Here is a 24,209-nt window from a genome sequence, read left to right as displayed (position 1 = left end):
ATATAAATGTAGTTCTTGAAAAAGCTTCAGTTGTGTTTTGTGTCCCTCCCCCTTACTCAGTGTTTTGGTTTGACCTCGGACTGTCCCACGTGCGACACAGGAGCAGCCTCACGTCGCGTGCAGTTTCTAACTAAACGCCATGACTTCACTGTAACTGCAGAAGTTTAGTGGTTCTACAACATGTTGTTTGGGAAAGATGTGCCATGGCGGCGCCTGGAGGGCATGACGTTCGGCATGTACTCTGCCGAGGAGATAAGGTGAGAGTTCGCGTGTTAGCTCGATGCTAAACACGAGTTCAAAACAACCTGTCTGCTCATGCTAACATGTAGAAACGTTAGATCCCGACAGTCTTCTCTCAGTTTAGCTGTGTGGTGCTATGTAAATGTGCATATTGTCTATTCGATCTATCGTATTTACGCACGAAACAACCCTAAAGAGGTAAAGTGCCGTTTCACTGAGATGACATAATGTACATAATCTGTCTCAAATCTTATCTTAGTGTATGTTTTACTCTTTTTTTAATGCACTGTAACTTGTCAGTGACCACTTATAATATAAAGTAACCATGCACTCTCATAAGTTTGTATTATATTAATACATTTGTATCAAATTTAAACGATATAACTACTTATCAATAAATAGATCTATTGCTGTTTATGACTTTCTTCATTCTTCATTTTATCACAAACAAGCTCCACTAATCAAATGTAGTGCAGTAAAAAGTACACTGTTTTCATCTAAGATGCAGTTCTGTAGAGTAGAAGTAAAAAGCATACACACCAATACTACTGTGAAGAGCAAGTACCTCCAACGTGTGAGTAATTGTATCAATTGGGTTGTATCTCCTCACTGTGCGTACACAGTGCATAGACATTTTATTAGTTTATATTGGATTATTGTCATATTTCAATAATTATTTATATAGTATTATCATGAGCTCTAACATCCACCCGCAAAACACCACCACTAAAAAACTCACCAGCATAAGAGAATAGTGAAATAAACACTCAGTAAGGTAAAAAAATAAGTAAGTAAAAGGTTATTTTTCTCATCTGCTGTCCAGGAAGTTGAGTGTGAAGGCGATCACTAACTTCAGGTTCCTGGATGGAGTTGGGAATGTGGCTCCAAACGGTCTGTACGACTTGGCCCTGGGACCAGCAGACAGCAAAGAGGTCAGTCAGTCTTTGCAGAATCCCATTCCCTAGTTCCGTGTGTTGTAAAATACAGTCATGACATATCTGTAACATGCCATAGGTCAGTCTATTCATTACTTCAGTGGTTGTACCTTTCTCTTTGTCTTTCATTAAATTATTCACATCTATATTTCTAAACATGTAACTGTATGTTATCTTTTTTTCCAGGTGTGTTCGACCTGCTGTCAGGACTTCAACACGTGTCCGGGTCACTTTGGACATGTGGAACTTCCTCTACCTGTTTACAACCCACTGTTCTTTGATGTAAGCATTTTCAAAAATACGATAACGCGACCAACATGTGGCTTAAGTGTTATAGTAAGCTGGTGAAAGGAGAACTCAGGCAGCAGCTGATGTCTTATGCTGAAGATTTTAATGTAGACTTGATGCATCAAGGAGACCAGAAGGTGGAACAATATAGAAAAACGCTAACTGAGCACCTGTCTGAATACCCCAAGTCTGAATATGTCTCCCACAGCATCCCCATATATCTTCCTCTACTTGCGTCACCCATTCTAACAGCACATCCATGAATGGCTAGAATTACTTTCACCCTCTATGTAACATGTAGGTGTTTGCATCCCATTGGATAGTAAAGCCTAAAGTATGCATAACTAAATCACATTTTGTCCTTATGTCTTGCCACTAGTGAAATACGCAAAAAAGTGGGAGTTGGTTATAGTTGAAGTTGGTGTCTCTCGGTCTGGGGCATCTGAGTTAGATATGAAAGTCCCTGTAGACACTACAATGTAATGCTGGTTGGGCCTTTATCTATAACGTGATCTTGGGTACTACTAAGAGAGGAGGGAGTATCTGTGGAATCACTCCTCTCTTAATTGTGTACAGATACAATGTATTGTACACTATATACATAATATATAGTGGCATCTACAGAAATGTGTGAGGATGGTCATAAATTCCTCAACACTTAAGGTCTGATGAACTAACATTGACTTTCAAATCACTTGTTAAAAGTTGCCTGACTTGACATATTTTTGGGGCATTTTTACCAATATTTCTCCTTCTCCTCCATCAGAGACTCTACCTGTTGATCCGAGGGTCCTGTCTGAAGTGTCACATGTTAACGTGTCCCAGAGCAGCCCTCCACCTGCTGCTGAGCCAGCTGAAGTTATTGGACCACGGAGCCTTGTTAGATGTCTACACCATAGAGCAAGTTCTAAACCATGTGAGTTTACCCTTGCTGTTGAAACTAGTCATTTCAGCAGTATCTTGCAGACTAAATCACACTCTAAACAACTGCTATTTTTTTTTTTTAAATACTTTCAATCAGGAGGAAGAGAGAATAGGGATGTTTTATTGTGGGCATTATGAGGCTACTTGTTTATTCATGGTGAATTTGTTATTGTCTTACTCCTGATAGGGTGGAGTAATGTTTGTTGTGTAAGTGTTTAGATGATTAAGTGTGATTGACGAATTTGTGTGCATCATGTGTTAGTATCTGGAAGAGAATCCCAAAGCCTCTGGAGATGAGATCGAGCAGGTGCTGAAAGCGTTTACAGACAAAACCCTTGGAGTGAACCCCGAAGGTCCTGAGATCACCAAACCAGTGAGTACACAATTACACACAAACACATGCATACACATTGACACACAACCACAGACACATGTACACCTATTTCACGTGAGGACTATTAAACATGATTTAACCATATCGTATTATACACATAATTTACCCAGATCATATTTAAGATTGTGTTACTGTGTGTTTATCAGATTAAACATCTTGTTGAAAAGAAGGGCAGTCTGATAAGTGACTTCTGGAGGATCAACATGAAAACAAGGAAATGTCCGTTGTGCGGGTAAGTTTATTCACATTTATAAAAATTACAAAAACCAATATAATTTAATTATGGTCTGAACTACTTTTTATATCAATTCATACATTCCGCCTTTTTATTTGTGTCATGGTGCTAGCTGTACAGTAATATTGCATAGTATATTTTTTTTAAGATGTTGTCAATTGTCAAAGTCATAATTGTGTGTATGTGTGTGTGTGTGTGTAGGAGCGGAAGGTTTCCAGTACGCCGTGAGCACAACAGCAAGCTGATTGTCACGATGCCGTCAGGAGTGCAGACCCCTGACAATGCGGATGGTGAGTAGTGGTTTGTACATATTCTGTCCCTTTTTTCCCTCATTACATTACATATGGTTATTTTTGCTGCAGTTTTGTGTGGGTGTTGTTAAACACATAACTCTGCCCCCATTTCGGGCCTAACTTCACATACTGTAGAAAGATCTCATTCTGGTTCATTTCTCCTTGTAGAAGATCAATTCGCTGGAAAGAAAGTGTACATGACCGCCAGCACTGCCAGAGAACACGTCAACAGTATGTGGGAGAAAGAAGGTATGTCCTCTTTACCACCCTCTACCCTGTGTGTAAACCTGATTTAATTCATGTGCATCTGTGTGACTGCCAATTTCACAATGTTTAAACATTTACAGATAAACATTTCAATAAATATAAAAATGCTAATAAGCATTTGAAGAAACGTTTTTTGTCTTTTTTGCTTATTTTGTCTTTTTTTTTTGTTTTCCTGTCATGTTTAAGGGTTCAGGAATGTTTTTCATATCTATTCCTTCTCTCCTCTTTTATTTCCAGGTTTCTTTCTCAGGTGTCTGTTCGCTGGGCTGGTTGAGTCTGCAGCGTCAGCAGAGGGAGATAAAGGTTTCTATCCTGACCACTTCTTCCTGGAGCTGCTGGTGGTTCCACCTTGCAGGTAAATAATTTAATGTACAATTAAAGACAACCCAATGAGTGTTAGAAGGGATTCCCCTATAGTTAATAATGTTATCTAAGCGAATTTTATTTGATGTGGCAATAGAGCTGGGTCAGATTGTGTGCATTTGTCTTATCCTCACAAGCCATCTTCTGTCTGTCAGGTATCGTCCAATCAATCGACTTGGTGACCAGATGTTCACTAACGGTCAGACAGTCAACATGCAGGCTGTCATGAAAGACTGTGGAATCATAAGGAAACTTCTGGCTCTCATAGCCGGGGAAAATAATGCGAAAGAAGAAGAGGTAAGGTGCTACATGTATGTTCACGGGAGTGACCAGTTAAAGCCTGTTGTTTTTGTGGTACAGTCAGCCACATGATGATTGCGATCAACCAGATGACCCCCTCCCGTGGTTTTCAGGCTCCTGAACAGACAGACCAGTCGTTCCTGGCGGGGATCACCGGACAGACTTTGACAGATAAACTCTACAACGTCTGGATCCGACTACAGACCCACGTCAACATCGTGTTTGACAGTGACATGGACAAAATGATGACAGAGAAATACCCTGGAATCAGACAGGTATCTGATTATTCACTGAAATTGTGTATAACACGAGGTTTAGGTATCGTTCACATTTAACTGATACAGCACCAGTACCTTACATTTTGTCAGTGTTGGGAAGGATACTTTCAAAACGTATTCCGTTACAGAATACAGAATACATGCCCAAAAATGTAATCTGTAACGTATTCCATTACATTAACTAATCTGAGTAACGTATTCTGAATACTTGGAATACTTCCGGTTTGTATTGCATTTTTTAAGTGTATGATTGCGGCGTTGTTATAGTCAGTGGAGCAGCAGCAGTTTAAACTCTCTCTCCGCCGATGCGGTGGGCCAGCTGGATGTACGGCTCCCATCCACTCCACCTCTGTGCCGGCCCCACCGAAGGCTGAACCCCCCCTGCGCCAAGGCTGCCTCGCGCCGTGCAGCGATCGTTTCGGCGTCGAGTCTATTTTTTTTTTGCGCTTGACGCGAGCGTATCGCTCCAGGAAACACACTGAAAAATGATTTTAAACGATATTGATGACATTTTATATGATATAAATGATAAAGTATGCATCCCATAGTTTGTATTCCCCTTCTGTTGTCCTGGAGTTTTAATTTTACCAATTTTACCGATCACATTATTAATTGCCCCCCTCTGCCCATCCACTACAGACACACAAGCAGTCATAAAGATAAAAAGAGAGGGGGGGGCGGAGAATACGTAATTTACCCTCGACACCCGACATTGAACGGAGCAAACAGCGGAGAAGTTCTTGAAGATAGATGACATTAAATTGGGACGCTGTTGCAGTTAATGTTGGAGCAACAAGTGACTATATGCTTTTATACTTCTGGGTCAACGGGTGATATTATAGAGCTGCCCAGCGTCGCCTCAGCGTCCGGTGTGAACCCGGCGTGCCTCGCTGGTCTCCTGCAGAGCCATGACAGCGGAGCTCTGGGAGCGCAGGTCGGTCTTCTCTCACCAGGCGCTGGAAGGGCAGCTTGCGGATCAGCAGCTCCGTAGATTTCTGGTAGCGACGGAACTCTCTCAGAGCCTCGGTCCCGGGCCTGTAACGGTCCCGAGCCGGTAGCGGTGAGGCTCTTTCACGCCGCCGGGGCGCTCTTACGGCAGCCCTGGTCTCCAGCTGCTTCCTGGGGGCTTTGCCGCCGGTGGATTTACGAGAGAGTGAATAAACTCGAGAAGTACCGTCATGTAATCCACTGATTTCAACAATGTAACTGTATTCTGAATACCATCTATTTATTTTGTAACTGTAACGGAATACAGTTACTCATAATTTGTATTCTAAATACGTAACGCCGTTACATGTATTCCGTTACTCCCCAACACTGCATTTTGTACCATTGTTTTTGTCGTTACTACGTCAGTGCTTAACATTTTGGTACCGAGCCCAAGTTAATAAAGGTGTTTTATTCAGGATAATATTACAGATTACTATGTTTTTCCAATTATCTCAAATCTGTTGCTTCTACAAATCATTACTATGGTGACTAGAGAGATGCTTGTAGAACTCGTAGCTCCGCCAAGGCTAAACAGCCTATCCAGCCATTTGAGAAACTGAAACAATAATGGTTTGCTCCGAGATTGGCCTGTTTCTCTGAATCTGCTCCAAAATCGAATGGGTTCTTTCTTCGGTCATTTGCCATCCCTCTAGAAATATCAATCCTTCAGTAGTTTTTGTTTAATTCTACTAACAAACAAACATTGAAAAGAAGATGGAACTAGATCTGGATTTTCATGCAGATCCACACCAAAATTTGATTGGTTCTTACCTGACACAAACCACATCCTTTTCAGTTTCATGGTCTTTCGTACAGTAGTTTTTTTGTAATGTTGGTAATTTACAGACAAACTTTTCTTATTTCTGTTTATTGCCTAATGAATCTGTTCCAGTTGCCTGATTATTTCCTCTATTCTGCCAGATCTTGGAGAAGAAAGATGGATTGTTCCGGAAACATATGATGGGCAAACGAGTGGACTTCGCTGCACGATCTGTCATCTGTCCAGACATGTACATAGGAACCAACGAGATTGGAATACCCATGGTACATCTCACTCTGATTAGCATTGACCCAAAAGAAAGAGTATCTAACTTTCTTGTTAAAGGGAGGAAACATCAGAAATGCTTTATGTTTGATCCAGAATCAAACAAACTCATCATCTTTTATTTTATGGTTCAGGTGTTTGCCACCAAGCTGACATACCCTCAGCCCGTCACTCCATGGAACGTAAAGGAGCTTCGCCAGGCCGTCATTAACGGGCCTAACATTCACCCCGGCGCTTCCATGGTGATAAACGAGGATGGCAGGAAAACCATCCTATCATCCTCCAATCTTGAACAGAGGGAAGCGGTGGCTAAGCAACTGCTGACGCCTTGTCCTGGTCCACATAAGATGCCAGTGAAGATCGTAAGTTTAATACTCTGGTTGTGCACTTTCAAATATTAACTCTGCAGTACAAGTTAGCCCAATACTTGCACTGCTGTAATTAAACTCTTCTCTTCTTGTTTGTGTTTCCAGGTGAATCGTCATATCAAGAACGGAGATGTTTTGTTACTCAACAGACAACCAACACTGCACAGACCCTCCATACAAGCCCACAGTGCCCGCATCCTCCCAGGAGAGAAGGTAAAATCTTATCTGTCCTGACTATTTGATTGTGATTTATTATAGAAGCAGAGTGGAATTACAACACTGTTATGATAAATATCTTGGCTGGATGTTATATACAGATATATATCTAACAAATCAAACTTTCTGTCAACTTGATGTTACAGGTTTTAAGGCTCCATTATGCAAACTGCAAGGCTTACAACGCTGACTTTGATGGAGACGAGATGAATGCTCACTTCCCTCAGAGTGAACTAGCCAGAGCAGAGGCCTACACATTAGTCAGCACTGACCAGCAGTACCTAGTTCCTAAGGTGGGTGTACACACGCACACTTTACAGATGCCAGACTTTCACATGATGGGGCGGTGTGGCCTAGGGGTAGAGTGGGCGTTCTCCAACAAGACGGTTGCTGGTTCAATCCCCACTCTTCCCCATCTGCATGCCGAAGTGTCCTTGGCAAGATACTGAACCCCTAAATGGCCCCTCATAAAATGTTGAGTGTATTAAAAATGTAAGTCGCTTTGGACAAAAGCGTCAGCTAAATGACATGTAATGTAATGTAATGTAATGATGGTGATGAAACCATGCTCAACTCAAAAATAGCTGCCACTGTCTGATCATGATAATAATGGAACTGGACATGGACATATTGTTTAATTGGGTGATTTGTTTTGAATCTTAATTCTTTAGAGTCTCAGCTCTTTCATTACCTATTTTCTCTCATTAGTCTTGATTGAGTCTATCATCTGGATTAATATGGTCAGGAAAACCTTGAACCCCCTCATAACAGACTTATTTCATGTTTTGCTTCCTGCATCATCCTCCTGATATGGGAAAACATCAGTAACTTTCTTTACATAACAGTTATAAGAGTTGGCTAGAAGATGTAATAAGTTTGTTATTATATAATTTTGTTGTTTTTAATAAAACAAATTCTGAAATATGTCGGTTGAGAATTAAGTTTTCCATTGGGAAGTCAAAAGATAATAAAGAAATATAAATGTAAACACCGCACATCTTAGAATAAACCATAAAGAAAATAAGAAAGGACATTGACAAATATTATCACAGTATTGTAACATAGTTTAGCCATTGTATTTTATCTACTTCATACAAAAGCTTAAGTTAAAATGGTTGATAGATACATTTACTTTAAAGGATTTATTGTTTTTAACATTGGAGAGTTTTTATATGGTTAATTGTGGAGAAACACAGACTCAACAGCCTAAGCACAGACACCTGCCAACCTCAGTGAATAAAAATTCACTTCATCTGGTTAATTTCTACCTAGTCATCCCGGCTGTCAGTCACCCTTAATGCTTGAATTGGAATAAAGAAGGTGTCATGACACTAAACCAGCTGATATGATAAAAAAATAATAAAAAGTTATCTCTATGTGCAGACATGCAGTGTAAATAAACATATGCAGTATGTTTTTAAAGGAGATTTGTGTTCATGGACACAAATTAGCAAAACCTTTAAAATGTTATACAGTGTATTTTTTAATTTATTCATACTGATTAAATATGCTGTCTGTCACGTTAACCTCTGCAAACATGTACCCACATAAATCCATTAAATAGGATGTGTAATTCATTAAGTTAGGCACATTTTCTAATATTTAGACTATTAATTTAAAACCCAGTTATATATTCCAGTATTAAGTTTTTGTGTGGAACAGTATGCAGGTGATCAAAATGTTTGCAAACATTTACTCTAATGTATTTTGCTATTCTGGCCACTTCACACTGGGAAGCCATCTATTACTTTTGTAGCTTTATAATTATTACACACAGACTCAGTGGGAAGCTCACTGTCTCTCTCTCCCTCTCTCTCTCTCTCTGTAGGATGGTAAACCTCTAGCAGGTCTGATCCAGGACCACATGGTGTCAGGAACGAGGATGACGATACGAGGCTGTTTCTTTACCAGAGACCAGTACACCGAGTTGGTGTATCGAGGATTAACTGATAAACCAGGCAGAGTGATACTGCTGCCGCCGGCCATCATCAGACCTCAGCAGCTGTGGACAGGCAAGCAGGTAAGTGTTTGTTTTCACTAGTTTATAACAGAGAAAGCTAAAAGAAACTATGAAAGCTATGTCAGTTTATATCAAATGTTGAACTATATTTAGAGATAAAAACATGACTGTGTCCATAAGGCACTTATTGAGTATACTGTCATTCTATCCACTCAGTTGTACTGTTGTGTTGTGCATTTGTAGGTGGTGTCCACCCTCCTACTGAACGTGATCCCAGAGAAAGCAGTTCCTCTCAACCTGATCGGCAAATCAAAAATCCCCAGCAAGGCGTGGATCCAAGTCCCGCCACGTTCTGCTCCGGGATACATACCTGACAGCATGTGTGACTCACAGGTCCACAAATATTTCACTTTCCAGTCCAAACCAATATGACAACAATATTGAAACATGTGTCCAGAAGAATTTGAAAAAAAGGACTCCTGAAGTTTGGGCATCATATAAATCAAAATGTGGATCTGTTCATTGTTGGGCAGAAAGTTTTTTATCTTCCTGTTGTCTTTGTGTCCCAGGTGGTGATTCGTCAGGGTGAGCTTCTTGTGGGGGTTCTGGACAAAGCTCACTACGGCTCCTCCGCCTACGGTCTGGTCCACTGCTGCTATGAGCTTTACGGAGGAGAGACGAGCGGGAAACTGCTTAGCTGTCTAGCTCGACTTTTTACCGCCTACCTGCAGCTTTACAGAGGCTTCACTTTGGGTAAGAAACATAGAACACAAGTCAAGCTATTTGTTGCTCTCCTGACAATGAACTGCCAGAACAGCTTCCATATGTCATGTGTTATGTGCCAGATAAAGGACGAGTTTTTGTGTATAGGTGTGGAGGACATCCTGGTGAAACCCGGAGCCAATAAACGGAGGAAAAAAATCATCAAAGAATCCCTCAGCATTGGCAGCAAAGTGAGTTTTGGCACCAGCTTGTTCAATCTGTTGCTGTTTTCGTTGCGGATGTTAAATCTAATATAGACACATACATACAGAACTGTTTTCAATGCACAAATATTGTCAATCAGTCAATCAGACAAAAACAGAAAAGACACAAGGACTAGTCCATAGTAGATGAATAATAATAATTCATTTTAGTTGATTCTAATACTGTATTTGACCTCAATTTCCACATACATTAGGATTAAAGCATTATTATAGTATGATTGATTCTTGCATTAGGTATATTGTCTATTTTACTACTCTCAATGTACAACCTAAAATGAAGTACCCGTTTCAAAGGAGACCTATTGTGCTTTTTCAGTCTTAACCTCTCCTCTAGTGGGTTGTATTTACTTTTTGTGAGTGTATATGGTGTACTTGGCTCAATATCCCATCCGGAGCCTCATCTTCGATTTTGCTAACAGTCTGCCATGTGTCGACGTCAGCATCGGTGTCAATGGCATAATGCACGCACCAAACTAAGAGGTCAAAGTGAAACCAAAGCTGGGCAAGTCTCCAGTCTTGTTTGTATTTGGTTACTACCGGCTCCTCTCTCTGTCGCTGTTAAACTCTGTCAAACTGGTAATGTTTGAAATTCGCCATTGTTGTTAATCAATGTGTATTAGCTTCAGCGGCTCGACAGCTCATCTTGCTAGCGGCCTGTTCCTGACTTCCACCCATGCTCAATGGGTGTGACATGAACTGAATTCAGCTGTGAGGGTCTGCTGCTGCTGTTGCAGGGAATGATGTAAACTAACTAATGTAAGTGTCTGTATAAAACATGGATTATTTTTGTGCTTTTATCTTCAGGCCCTGCAGGCAGCCTTCCAACTGCCCTCCGACGTGGATCAAGCTGAGGCTCAGAGCCGCTGGCAGGATGCTCACCTCAACCCAGACCAGAGAGACTTCAGCATAGCCGACCACAAGTTCAAGGAGGTGGCTAACCAAGTCAACAATGAAATCAACAAGGTGTTGTCATTATCTCTATTTCTTATTTATTACTCCTTTTGGAAAACACACCGTGAGATTGATGGTATAGAAACACAAACTGTTTTCATAACAGGAACTCTCAGGAAACATCATTATTGATGTTAAATTTAGTAAATACACAAACTGTACATAGAGCTTCTTCATCAATTCACAATTCTAGAGTCAATCAAACAAGGACAGAATACACGAGGACTACTCCTCTGTGAGTGAGTGTTTAAAGATCGCAGCCTTGTCAAATTCAGTGCTTCCTCCTCTGTGGATGCCACTGGCCAAAATGGCTGCCACAGTGAAACTGTAGTTCATGGGCCCCACGGTGCTTCAACGTGTCCACTGGGGATAAATATGTACTACAGACAAATGTTATTGACTTACTGTTACACTGCAGGTACCATAGCAAACACCCTTCAGTGTCTAAACTTGTATCTGGTCACTTGTTCCTCATTTGAAACTAGGTTTGTTTAAATAAATGTGTGTATCGACTTTATTTTAACTTTATGAGTTACAAACAATCCAGTCAACTGGATTTGCTCTAAACCACTTACTTTTTCTGTGAATGTTACTGATACAAATGTAACGACTTACATGTTTGCGTGATTTAACATCCTGTAAAAAAAGCAGTAGTGCCTGTTGTCAGGCAGGTATCTAAGATCCCTTCCTTTGTGTGTAAAGGTCTGTATGCCAATTGGACTCCACACCTCTTTCCCAGACAACAACCTTCAACTGATGGTCCAATCAGGAGCCAAAGGATCTACTGTGAACACCATGCAGGTACCCCCTCACCACAAACATGCTCGCACCACCACTACCACATTCACCTGAACTCTATTTTTGTCACATGCTACTCACTTTAGAAGCTTAATCCAAAGTCTGTGTGTGTTTCAGATTTCATGTCTACTAGGTCAGATTGAGTTAGAAGGTCGTAGGCCTCCACTGATGCCCTCTGGGAAATTCTTGCCGTGTTTTCAACCATATGACCCTGCACCGGGTGCTGGGGGCTTCGTGTCTGGAAGGTTCCTCACAGGCATCAAACCACAGGTACACGCAGAGAGTTGTGAGTGCAATTTTGTTGTGTTGAGAACTTGTTTTAAATTTTATTTTACACTGTATCTCCTGCCCTCTGCAGCTCTCAATACACCTTGTTACTTCAGCTATTTCAGGTGTTAATGAAGACTCTTGTGACATCATGATACATTGCCGTCATTGTCTTGTGTGTGACCTGGTTGTGTTCAGGAGTTTTTCTTCCATTGTATGGCTGGCAGAGAAGGACTGGTCGACACAGCTGTGAAAACCTCTCGATCAGGATACCTGCAGAGGTAATGAAATCTTCACTGCTCAATTGAACAGATAATGCTGCAGTCATCTTAACCCATTGAATAAAACTTTGAAACGAACTGTTTAGTAGCACTTAAATGGCACTTACTTATAGCACTTTGTAGTTTTGCTTTTTTTTGACGAAATTGTACTTTCTTGATTCTTCTTGTTATGGGTTTGTACCCTCATGGTTGAATACACTTATTGTAAGTCGCTTTGGACAAAAGCGTCAGCTAAATGAAATGTAATGTAATGTAATTGTCATTAGGGGGTAAAATTTAACAGCCACCCTCCATTGGCTCCTGATGTGGTTTTAGTTTAGACTCAAACACACAATTTGAGGATGCGTTTCGAACAATCCATATTTAGTACTAAATGTCACTTTTTATTTTATCGTTCAGCAGGATGAAATGAATTGTTCCCAGCACCCTACTTATCTTGTCACTCTTTTCCTCTGTCCTCCCTCATGTCTTCTCTGCAGATGTGTCATAAAACATCTGGAGGGTCTGGTAGTGCAGTACGATCAAACGGTGAGGGACAGCGATGGGTCAGTGGTCCAGTTTCTGTACGGTGAAGACGGGCTGGACATCCCCAAGACTCAGTTCCTGCAGCCACGACAGTTTCCCTTCATTGAGGACAACTATGAGGTAAGATGAGTAAAACGCAAATACAGTGCATTTAGGGGATTTTCCACATAACACAAACTGGGTTTTGGCGGAAACACTGGTGCAGTTAAGCCATGTACTTTAAGAGGACACGTGATGCTTATTGCAGACAATACAAAGCTAAAGCTGACTAGCCCAAAGTTAAGCTAATGATTGTAACTGCCCCACAAGGATGAGTCCAGAGCTGATAGTAAATCCATCTGACTCTAAATATCGCAGCCTTGTCAAATTCAGTGCTTCCTCCTCAGTGGATGCCACTGGCCAAAATGGCTGCCACAGTGAAAGTGTAGTTCATGGGCCCCACGGTGCTTCAACGTGACCACTGGGGATAAAATGTACTACACACAAACGTTTTTGACTGAGTATTACACTGAAGATAACCCGGCAAATACCCTTCATTGTATAAACATTTATCCAGCCACTTGTTCATCATTTAAATCTTTAGTTTTATTGAAATTAATTTCTTGGTTTGTAACTGTTATTTGTTATCTCTCTCTAAATGATGAACGTCTTCTAATTGTTTTTCTCTAATGTATGGAGCTACGTTGTAGTTCAGCATCGCATAAATACGAGAAGCAGGGCAAGCAAATTTTTTCATTCTCAAAAGTAAAAAAACTGGAATACTAGGATGTCTAGAGCTCATATATTGACTATATATTGCTAAATAATTGTATCACCCAAAATGTTGACCATCAACATACGGCATCTTTGCACTTTAATTTTTAATTCTGCTCAAATGTTCTTACACTTCCGAACATCTTGACCGACACCGTTTGTTTTTCATGCTGAAACTACTTACCTCAGGTTCACTCACAGATGAGTCTTTTCTTTAAGCAACCTATTTCTACTGAAAAGTAAATTTCCCTTTCCATTGTTTGAAAACATATTGCCACACAGCTGTTGGAGGGAGCATAACGCTGAACATTATTATAGCAGTAGATATTTCCTCTTCCTGTTAGGTCATCCAGAGATCCCAGGGCCTGGACAAGATTATGGCACATTTGGACCCTCAGGCTGCCAATCAACACTTTGCAGCCATCCAGCGCTGGAAGACCAAGAGAGACATGGCATGTCCACGGAGAGGTACTAAACAACTTGGGTCTATGTAGTTAATGTCTCCCATCTTCAGCGCTTAAACCACTGACATTTTCATAATTTGGTGACAACAATAAATAGTTACTGTTATTTTAAAACTCTTAACCAGAGTTTGCTTCTAAACTTAGAGTGCTCATTTTCCTTGTTGCACCTCTTGAAAGAGTTGATTGCCAAACATGAGTGATTGTTGTATTGCGTTTTTCTGCATTTTAAGTAGTTTTAATAAACACCCAAAACGTTCTTCTCAGCAGAAAATGTAGTACCTATAAAGTATTTTGTCTTGATGGTTAAAAAACTGCTCTATGATGTGTTATGATGAGGAAAGGAGGCACAGATGGCATAACAAAGTGAAATTGGTAATTCTGCTTCAAAGCTCAGCTGAGGAAAGCTAGATGAGCAGAAACATTTTCTAAACCTTTTCGTGTCGACTGGACAGTGAAAATGACTCCTGCAATTAGCATACGTTTTGGGGCAAGATAAAATAAGAGTATTACAGTGTGGGAGGTATTTAGTGGTGCTCACCAGCATTAAGCAGATAGGTAGGATATTACTGATGACTGCATCAGTACTTAAGTACTACTCTTTGGATCAGGAGAATTGCAGTACTGTGAAATGACAAATGTCAACGTTGTTTTTGTGAATGATGGCAGTCAGTCCTATTTGTGTGTTTTGTCTGTGTCAGGAGCGTTCTTGTTATTTTCCCAGAAGAAGATGGCAAAACTAAAACAAACTGAACAAGCTACAGGTCCAGATGTCAATGGCAGAAATGCAGCTGTACAACAAGTAAGTATACAGACCAAATTAAAATGCTTAAGAGATCTTTCAGATTAGTGAGACAATCTGTTCTTACACATAGAATGACCTCCAACCTGGGGTCACGAAGCTCTAATGTGAACTCTGCTCACTCCACAGCTTTTAGAGCAGTGGTATTCTCTAGATGAAGTTGGCAGATCGAAATACACCAGAAGGTCCAACCGCTGCCCCGAGCCCTCGATAGGGGTGCTTCGGTCAGACGTCTGCTTTGGATCGGTATCTGAAAACTTCCAAGACATCACAGAGAAATTTCTGCAGAACAGAGGCATGGCGAGTCAAGGCACGATTGACACTCACAGGTACCAAATGTCAGAGTTCAAATATAACATGTCAGTATCTTGACAGAAGTTCAGAATTAATCACCACTGAAATTACTTCATTTGATTTTTGGCTTCTTCAGGTTCACTAAGCAGAATAACATCAGCACCCACAAATGTCAAAAATATACATGTGTCTCATGACGAACTAGAAGGGCGCTCTGAGAGGGTTTTTTTAACTGCCAAGGCTCATGGCCCATCTTGCCATTTCAAAGTTTCCCGTTAATGATCTATTAAGTGTTATCCCACCATATTCCAATTTGTTCTGCCAAAGTTTCCAAAAGAATCTGGCCCTTGGTAAGTTGCTCCAGTCCTGCATTGTATATCTGTGTGCAGAACTACCTGCACCTGCTGTTGTCCGCAGAGACAGTCTGACTCCGGAGTTTCAGCTGTAGTTGTGCACATACCAGCAAGTGCCATGCAAAGACACCCTTCCTCTTACTTGACTTGTCTGTACACCTGATGCTGTTATCCGTGAGCATTAACTTTGTGCATGTACACTCTAATATAGTTTTAATCCGGCTAACAAACTAGCATCCTTGCTATCTGTTCTGACTTAAAGTGACGTTTTCATGAGCATCATCCTTCTCTCTGTGTCTACAGCCTTCGCCAGCTGTTGCACTATAAATGGCAGCGTTCACTATGTGATCCGGGTGAAGCAGTGGGTCTGCTGGCTGCTCAGTCCATAGGGGAGCCCTCCACCCAGATGACGCTCAACACTTTCCACTTTGCTGGCAGAGGAGAGATGAACGTCACCTTGGGAATTCCTCGGTAATGTCACCTCCTCATTTTTACTCACACTTGATTACTTTCTTTGTGTGGTTGTATGAATATATCCTCCAGGACACGCACAGTACACAGCTTCATTATAATTTGATTGTTATTTTAGATATTTGTGAAAATCATGCTACAGAAAATAAATGTCTGACAGCTGCAGTGAGTTGAATAGTGGTGCACGATATATTTCTGGCCCATTCTGATAAAGGATAATTACCTGCTTCGCATGGCCGATACACATTATTATTTCACGTTTCTTAAAAAGAAGTTCAAAGCCTGTAGTTTATTCACAACTGAGGGTAAAATGGCAGAGAATTAGTCAGGAAATATGGATGATTTAATATTCCATTTTTAACACTTCTGAATCAGTTCTGAGTGTTCATTTAGTTTTCAGTGAAGTATATCAGAAACCTCTGTCCCTTCAATTAATTTCCTCTTATCTCACCTGCCTCCTGCTTCATCCTTCCATCCCTTCTACCATATTATCCTCACTCGGTCTGTATCTGTGTGTTTGTGTCACAGACTAAGAGAGATCCTCATGGTGGCCAGCTCCAACATTAAAACTCCCATGATGAGCGTTCCAGTACTGAACAACAAGAGAGCCTTGAAGAAAGCCAAGACGCTTCGTAAGAAGCTCACCAGGGTTTGTCTGGCTGAGGTACGTCTATGTGCTTTTCATCTCCTTTTGTGTTTGGCTCATTTTCCCTTGTCCTTTTTTTCATTGTGTGACTTGTTTGATGTCTCTTCCTTGTTTCCTTATGTCAGCACTCACTAGTGAATTCTCCTATTGGTTGTTATCAATTTCCTCATCTCTCATTTTGTGTTTTTAGATGTCATTAACTGTGTTGGTGTTGGAGATAAAATCCAGAACTCATCACAACTATGTGTATGCTTGAGCAGGTTCTGCAGAAAGTTGACGTGGTTGAGTCACTGCGGGTTGAAGGCCACCAAAAGCTGCGGACGTTTAAAGTCTCCTTCCACTTCCTGCCTGCGGAGCGTTACTGTAACGATAAGCTGCTCTCGCCACAACAGATCCTCCTCTACATGGAGAAGAGGTGCGTGCGTGCGTGTGTTCGTCAATGTCAATTTAATTTATATAGCACATTTAAAATAACTTTGTTGACCAAAGTGCTTCACAAGTATAAGGTAAAACAAGAAGACGGTAACAAAAACAAATGCAAGATAAACAATAATAAAATCAATCTGTGAAATTAGTAAGAAATATTCCTGATAACCACCTCTCATCTTTTCTCCTTCCAACTCTCCAGTTTTTTCCGTCTCCTCCTTGAAGCCATTAAGAAGCGCAGCGCCAAGCTGGCTTCCATAGCCGTGGAGACGAGGAAAGCCACCCCTAGAGACAATGACCACAACGGTGATGGACCGGCTGGCACAGCAGAGGTCTGTTTTTCCTTTGCCTTGTCCATCTTCAGCTTTGTTGTCACGTACTGTTGAATGTTTCCTGTCTGAGCTTTGCTTTTCCTCCTTGAAAATCGACCATCAATCTTTGTCATGTTGACGTCCATCAGTTAGACGACGGGGAAGGAGAAGGGGAGAAAGACATTGTTGATGACCAGGAGAACGAAGGAGATGCTGATGCTTCAGATGCCAAGAGAAAAGGCAAACAGGAAGAAGAGGTATGAAGAGATATAAAATATTTCATATTGACTTCTGTTTTGTCATGTGATTAAAGGTTCAGTGTCTAGGATTTAGTGACATCTAGTGATGAAGTTGCATGTTGCAGCTCAATCCCCCTCACCTCACCCTCCCAAAAATGAGAGAACCTTTGGTAGCTTTCAGTTGTCATAAAAACTCAAAAGGTCTTCCGTTTGTCCAGTCTGGGCTACTGTACAAACACATGACTGCTTCTGTAGAGAGGACATGCTACCGATGTAAATAAAGAATATTTAAATATAAAGGGTTCATTCTAGGGTTAAGAAAACAACAATTCAATTACAATTTAGATGAAACACATTAGGCAAAACATCATCAGAAATATTTTATATTCACAATCTGCCAATAGATCCTTTCATGCAAGTCTTACACAGTGGACGTTTTAGGCTGAAGCCCTGGGGCCTCATTTATAAAAGAGTGCGTACGTACAAAATCCGGAAATGACGTACGCAAAAGATAATTCCGATTTATAAAACCGTGCGCACGTACAACTGAACGCAATGTTCGCTTTAAAAATCACAGTCCACTTGGAAACGTTCGTACGTGGATCTGCCTCCAAATCCGCCCTCCACACGCCCACTTTCCACCATAAATGGTCAACGCAAAGCACAGCGTGAATATTAAATGATGCTGCTGACCAATGGGTTTCCACCGTGAGTCCTGACGGAGTCACGGCATCAAGCGATGGGAAGAGGAAGTGAAACTTTCTGACACTGACAGCGAGGTGTTTGTTAGTGAGGTGGAGGTGAAGAGCGACTTCATGGGACAGCACCGATGTCTCTAATAAAGAAAATACACTGATACTCTGCCACTGTTGCTGTGGATAACACACTGTGTGAGATCAGAGATCGCTGAACCCTCGCTTCCTCCTCGTCCTCCCATTCACATGCACACATCGAGCAGAACCCCGCACCGGTGTCACGGCAGTATTTATTTATTTAGAGCATCGGACCGATTCCCTCACATCAGTGGATCCTCACCTCTTCTGGGATATTATTTGGAAAGTTTCCTCATTTCTTATAAGTAATCTCCAGTGCGCTCTGTGCTCTGTGCTCTGTGCGCTCGGTGCTCTGTGTGCTCTGTGATCTGTGCGCTCTGTGCGCTCTCTGGCTCAGTCCCGTTCACTGCAGCGATCTGATGATACACGCACAGTGTTAGAAGATATTATTAAAACCTATTAATGACTCGGCTCCGTAACTCTGCCGTTAAATCGAATCTGAACCTTATTTGCTTAAAGTTGTTTTATATTTTTTTTAATTAAAAGGCTCATGTGGAGCAGATACGTCGCGCGAGAAAAACTGTTGGTTTTAATGTAAATGATGAATTGGATCAATAATCTGCTGCAGTTCACCACCTCACGTCTGTGTCGCCGTTTTCCCGTCTCCCCAAAACGCTCGTACGGGAGGGTCTAAGTTTGCGTAGAAATCGCACATTTTCCCGTCAAGTTTGTTTTTATAAATCCCAACGTTGGCGTGAGAAGTGGCGTACGCACGTTTCAGGCCCGTTTTGTGCGTACGCAACGGTTATAAATGAGGCCCCTGGCCACTCCTGGAAAACACAATATTATCAGCATTGACTCCTGGTCAAATGACTTCGCAGTGGACAGTGTTTTATTGTCTCCAGCTCTAATTTGCAGAGATGGAAGCATGAGATTTGGTGGCGAGCTTAGAGAGCGCCTCAGTTAAAAATGTGTTTGTAATGTTAAACATGACGCACATCAGAGAGAAAACAGAGAAGCACACTCCTCTAATGGTAAACAGTTTTCAAGGGTCAAGAATATACATATTTATTTACGCTTCAAATAATTTAAAAGATTTTTTTCACTTGCACTGCATTTTTAAAAGACCGGAATAATTTCAATTCTTTGATAGGTTCTATAAGTATATAGAAATATCCACATTTGAGAACCTGGAACCACCAGATGTTGTTTTTGCTTGAAAATGACAATGAATCGATCAAAATAGATGCCAATTAATTTTATTTAAATAATCTCAACTGAAATAGTGTGGTAAACATGCAAGCCATGATTCAGACTTGTCCTCCTTAACAGAGTTTTACCTTTGTCATGTCTCTAGCATGAGAGACAGGAAGTTATGGTTTCATGTGCGACAACAACTGGTTAAACTTGTATCGTCCTCACTGTTTGGCCCCACCCAACATTAAGACAAAATACATTAGGAGTGCATTGATGTCTATAAATCTTGCTCTGGAGTTCCTGTGATGTGGATTATACCATTGCAGTGACAGAAATTACACATCCATCACCTGTGCACTTTCTATCATCACATCACATTTAATACCATCTTTGTTTTCCTTTGCAGGTGGACTATGAGAGTGAGGAGGAGGATGGAGTTGAAGATGCTGAAGATATAGAAGATCAGGCAGAGGAAGAGGAGGTGGGTGAGAGTGAGGAGGAGTCCCAGCCTGAGTGTGAAGGAGTAGGACTGGATAAGAAGAAGAAGAAGCGAGCAAAGAAAGGCGAAGAAAGAGAAGAAGAAGAGGCCATGAGTCAGATGAGAGTCAACTCTGTTCTGCAGTCCAACACAGCAATAGAGAGATACTGCTACGACCACCAGAATGAGCTCTGGTGTGAGGTGCGTTGTTTGTCATAGAACCCTACTCTCATCATAAGTCTATTCAAAATACTTGATCAAGTTGAACATTTTAGCATAGACATTCAGCTCTACCACATACATACATTGTTACCATATTTCTGTGTTTTATTTGCATAGCACCAGATAATAACATACATGATCTCAATGCACTTTACATGGTACATACTTTGAAACATTTAATGTTTCATTTCTACAATGTGCACCAAAATCCATTCTTCTCACTGTCATAGCTCAAAACAATCTGAACACACAAATAAGACATGATGATATAACAATGTCATTACCTTTGATGGTCATTCTTTTGATAGAAAGACGATACATGGGCACTGTGCAAAAAGGAACTGTTAAAAGGTAGTTTAGCGTGCTATATCAGTGCCTGTTAGCAAAAATGGGAACTAGTGACTGCATGGCAGGGTCTCATCTACATACCCCAATGTATTAAGGAAACCGTGGCACAATGACCGTTGTCTCTGACTATCACCCAAATAGATTTAGGACAAATAAGCGTTCTCGCTGTCCCTGAGTTTAATATTGGTTATAGATGTAAAAGTGATTGAATAAGACTTGTGTCAGGCTTCATACAGGATGTACAAATTAAGTTAATAGTCATTATTATTCTTGAAAGAAAAATGTATAAAAAATATATATATCTTGAATAAAGACAGAATCATTTTTTTTCCTTTACATGTTTAGGCACAGCAGCCTCCCAGAGGAGCAGTCATCTGTTTTAGTTGTTTTAACAAATTTGACACAATGTTATGATGCTTTAGTCACTCATTCTGTCCTCCACCTCTCTGTTTTTAGTTGGACGTGGTCTTACCGATCAGCAAGGTGCACTTTGACCTGACCTCAGTCCTGTCAACGCTGGCCCAGAACGCCGTCATCATGGAAACCAGGGGCCTGACTCGCTGCCTGCTGAACGAGACCAAAACAAAGACCGGAGAAAAAGAGACGATTCTTAACACAGAAGGAATCAACATGCACGAAATGTTCAAGTACAGTGACGTACGTAAGCAGCGTTAGTAAAACCTGAGGACCCTTTGAACACTGTTATTAAGAAAAAGAAAACGTTTCACCGCACAGTAAAACCCTTTATAGTTTGATTTTGCGTAGGCAGTCATTTTAAGTCTTATTTCACTTGCCCTCTCTGACTCGACTTTTGTCTGTTCAGATTTGTTTATCATGGTCTGAGAATTCAAGTTTTGCAGAGGTTACAATAAATTTGTTTTACATTAATGTTTAGATACTAAAAATGCAGAGATTTCATAATCAAGATGTGTATGGTTATTAAACATAGTTTTTTTTATTGCAAGATTGTAAATATTGACATTGCATTGTTTACGGACAATCCCAACATTAAAACTATCTTTGTTTATTCCAGATCTTGAACGTCAACAGGCTGTACTCTAATGAGGTTCATGCCATGGCTCACACCTATGGGATTGAAGTTGGTTTGAAGGTCATAGAGAAGGAAATCAAAGATGTCTTTGCTGTTTACGGTACACATACACACACACAAATTCATATACACGACAACTACTTTTTTCAGAGCCGCTCCTAATTTGGTGGCTATCTGTATTTCAGGTATCGAGGTTGACCCCAGACATCTTTCCCTGGTAGCGGACTACATGTGCTTTGAAGGCGTATATAAGCCCTTAAACCGGCACGCCATCAGATCCAACTCCTCCCCTTTGCAGCAGATGACTTTCGAGACCAGTTACAAGTTCCTAAAACAGGCGACCATGCTGGGTGAGAAAAGTGGTGACAATAATATTATTAAGCAGGATTTTCAAAAGACTTTGATTTTGTTGTTCTTTGTGTCATGATGGAGGAGAGGAGACCTCCAACTTTACTCAGCAGATGTAAAATCACAGTGTATATATACAAGGGAGGGTGGAGACACTAATTGTTACAGATGAACATGGCTGAATGTGAGTCGGAAAACTGACCAGGATGCAGGGCATGATTCTTTAGCATTCATTTCGAACACCAAAAAAAATCAATCAAACAAAACATACAAAAGAACTCAACTTCTGCATTCTTCCAACCAAAAAAAAGGAAGGACCTAAAGATGAAAAAACAAGGCCTTCTATACAGTGTAACTTCCTATCTGCAGCCAATCAGTGCAGCTCTCTGGAACGATCACCACTTTGAACTAGGTGGCAACAATCAGTCACTAGTCGATGCTGCTTGGCACTCAACTGCACCGACACACAAATGCTAGCCAGGTTTACAGGGTCAAGACGGTGAAGAAGTTTAGATTCGCCCACAGGTCACCTGTACGGGAAAAAACTGACCACGAGTGAGCAATTTCATACGATAAACACTTTTGTAGTTTCAGGGGTCAAACATCATTGCAGCCAAATCCAAAACAATAGAAGTACACGGCAACGGCCTCACAAGGGACACTTGTGATAATTTGCATATAGAACAGGGAAGTGAGATCTGATCGCAGGAGACACATTCAGAAGGTATTTTAATGTTGCGTACTAACAAACGAACTTAGAGATGTGATTGTATCTCTCAGGACGGATATTAATATCAGGTCTTAACAGCGCCTTGGCTTCATGTTACATGTCCTCGCCTACAGCCCTAGAGCCTCTGCTGCCCTCTTTAACAGCCCTCACAGCGACCTTTCATATATTTGTGACATACAGTACACATTGTAAACATTCATACTGGGTTACCTCAGTCTGGGGATGGTGATAGTTTGAGCCAATTAGGGGAAGTAAAATAAGTCATTTAATGGCAGAATGTACCATGTTTTGCAAATTTTTGGGGGGGATTTTTCAGCCAACACTAAAAGAAACATCTAAATTGTCCAACTCTCAACATTTTTAATCTGTTCGAAAGGGAGGGGGGGGACTTGGTTGTTGGTAAAATAATTAAATTTGACTACGAAAGATTCTGCAAATACCCTGCCTCAGTAAGATGGTCTCTTTTTGTGCTGTTGTTGAAGGCTCTTCCTCCTTTTTCAGGGTCCCATGACCAGCTGGTGTCTCCCTCGGCCTGTCTGGTGGTGGGGAAGATCGTCCGAGGAGGAACGGGACTGTTTGACCTGAAACAACCTCTGCAGTCGGACACCAGAGAGAAACCTCGTGAGACCTGAGTGGAAACATCTTTGAGTTGTGCCGTCTGAAAATCCCTATAACACACTTTCGCTGACAAATAAATATATTTTTCATGGCAGATGTACTTAATGTGATGAATGTGGCTCATCCCATTCTCACGTGGTGAAGAAAATTCCTGAATCCATTGTTTTAAAAATGCATTCATAGTCACGATTCCAGTTTTTAAATAATGAGTGGGATCACTGTGTCTTACTGTAAAATGATGCATTGTGTAAGTTTATAGTACAGAAACTCAACACAGTATACACACAGCAAAATGTGGTACATGGAAAAGTATTTTTTTTCTCACTTGTATTTAATAATAAATGTCTTCATTTGTTTCAATTGTATCGAACCGTTTGCTTACATCTTAATAAAAGATCGTTTCGTGAACTCGTGAGGTTTGTGCTGTGCTCGGCTTATGATTGGTGGCGGCTTTTGACGTCAGGACGGAATGGTAAATGGATTTGTATTTATATAGCGCTTTTCTAGTCTGATGAAGACCACTCAAAGCGCTTTACAGTACAGTTTCACATTCACCCATTCACTCACACATTCATACAGTGCATCTACTTGCAGCACTTTGTTATTCTATGGGGGGCTATTGAGGGTTCAGCATCTTGCCCAAGGACACTTCGGCATGCAGATGGTTCAGACTGGGGATCGAACCGCCGACCTTGAGGTTGGAGAACGACCACTCTACCCCTCAGCCGCCCACCGGAAGTGATGACGCCCATACTGGCTGCTGATTGGCTGATAAGAAAGTGAA

At 41.0% G+C, this 24,209-nt stretch overlaps 1 protein-coding gene and 2 non-coding genes across 3 annotated transcripts; all 3 read left to right on the top strand.

Moving 5' to 3' along the window:
- The first annotated feature begins 95 nt into the window (after window positions 1–95).
- On the top strand, window positions 96–23,833 carry polr1a (RNA polymerase I subunit A). The gene is made up of 37 exons (XM_061079242.1): window positions 96–257; window positions 1,064–1,172; window positions 1,362–1,457; window positions 2,230–2,379; window positions 2,650–2,760; window positions 2,928–3,013; window positions 3,218–3,306; window positions 3,478–3,558; window positions 3,814–3,931; window positions 4,095–4,236; window positions 4,353–4,514; window positions 6,429–6,551; window positions 6,687–6,914; window positions 7,026–7,133; window positions 7,283–7,429; window positions 8,965–9,156; window positions 9,340–9,489; window positions 9,666–9,849; window positions 9,967–10,049; window positions 10,887–11,045; window positions 11,736–11,834; window positions 11,949–12,101; window positions 12,297–12,379; window positions 12,859–13,024; window positions 14,002–14,125; window positions 14,820–14,920; window positions 15,050–15,249; window positions 15,871–16,038; window positions 16,567–16,702; window positions 16,945–17,099; window positions 17,313–17,442; window positions 17,571–17,678; window positions 20,037–20,309; window positions 21,135–21,335; window positions 21,712–21,829; window positions 21,915–22,079; window positions 23,309–23,833. Exons 1-37 carry the CDS (start codon window positions 181–183, stop codon window positions 23,437–23,439), a joined length of 5,106 nt encoding a protein of 1,701 aa, XP_060935225.1. The 5' UTR covers window positions 96–180; the 3' UTR covers window positions 23,440–23,833.
- On the top strand, window positions 11,289–11,425 carry LOC133012471 (small nucleolar RNA SNORA5). The gene has a single exon (XR_009680928.1). It is a non-coding gene; the product is annotated as a small nucleolar RNA SNORA5 (small nucleolar RNA).
- LOC133012472 (small nucleolar RNA SNORA5) lies at window positions 13,257–13,392 on the top strand. The gene has a single exon (XR_009680929.1). It is a non-coding gene; the product is annotated as a small nucleolar RNA SNORA5 (small nucleolar RNA).
- Window positions 23,834–24,209: the final 376 nt, after the last annotated feature.

The sequence above is a fragment of the Limanda limanda genome, chromosome 10, assembly GCF_963576545.1.
Source record: "Limanda limanda chromosome 10, fLimLim1.1, whole genome shotgun sequence".
Lineage (NCBI taxonomy): Eukaryota > Metazoa > Chordata > Actinopteri > Pleuronectiformes > Pleuronectidae > Limanda > Limanda limanda.
The sequence above is the reverse complement of the archived record's forward strand: the minus strand, read 5'-3'. Positions and strand labels throughout refer to the sequence as shown.

Coding starts and splice junctions, on each gene's coding strand:
- polr1a (XM_061079242.1), top strand. CDS start 181: ATGTTGTTTGGGAAAGATGTGCCATGGCGGCGCCTGGAGGGCATGACG. Junction 2,761..2,927: donor GTCCTGAGATCACCAAACCA/GTGAGTACACAA, acceptor TGTGTTTATCAG/ATTAAACATCTTGTTGAAAA. Junction 12,380..12,858: donor CGATCAGGATACCTGCAGAG/GTAATGAAATCT, acceptor TCTTCTCTGCAG/ATGTGTCATAAAACATCTGG.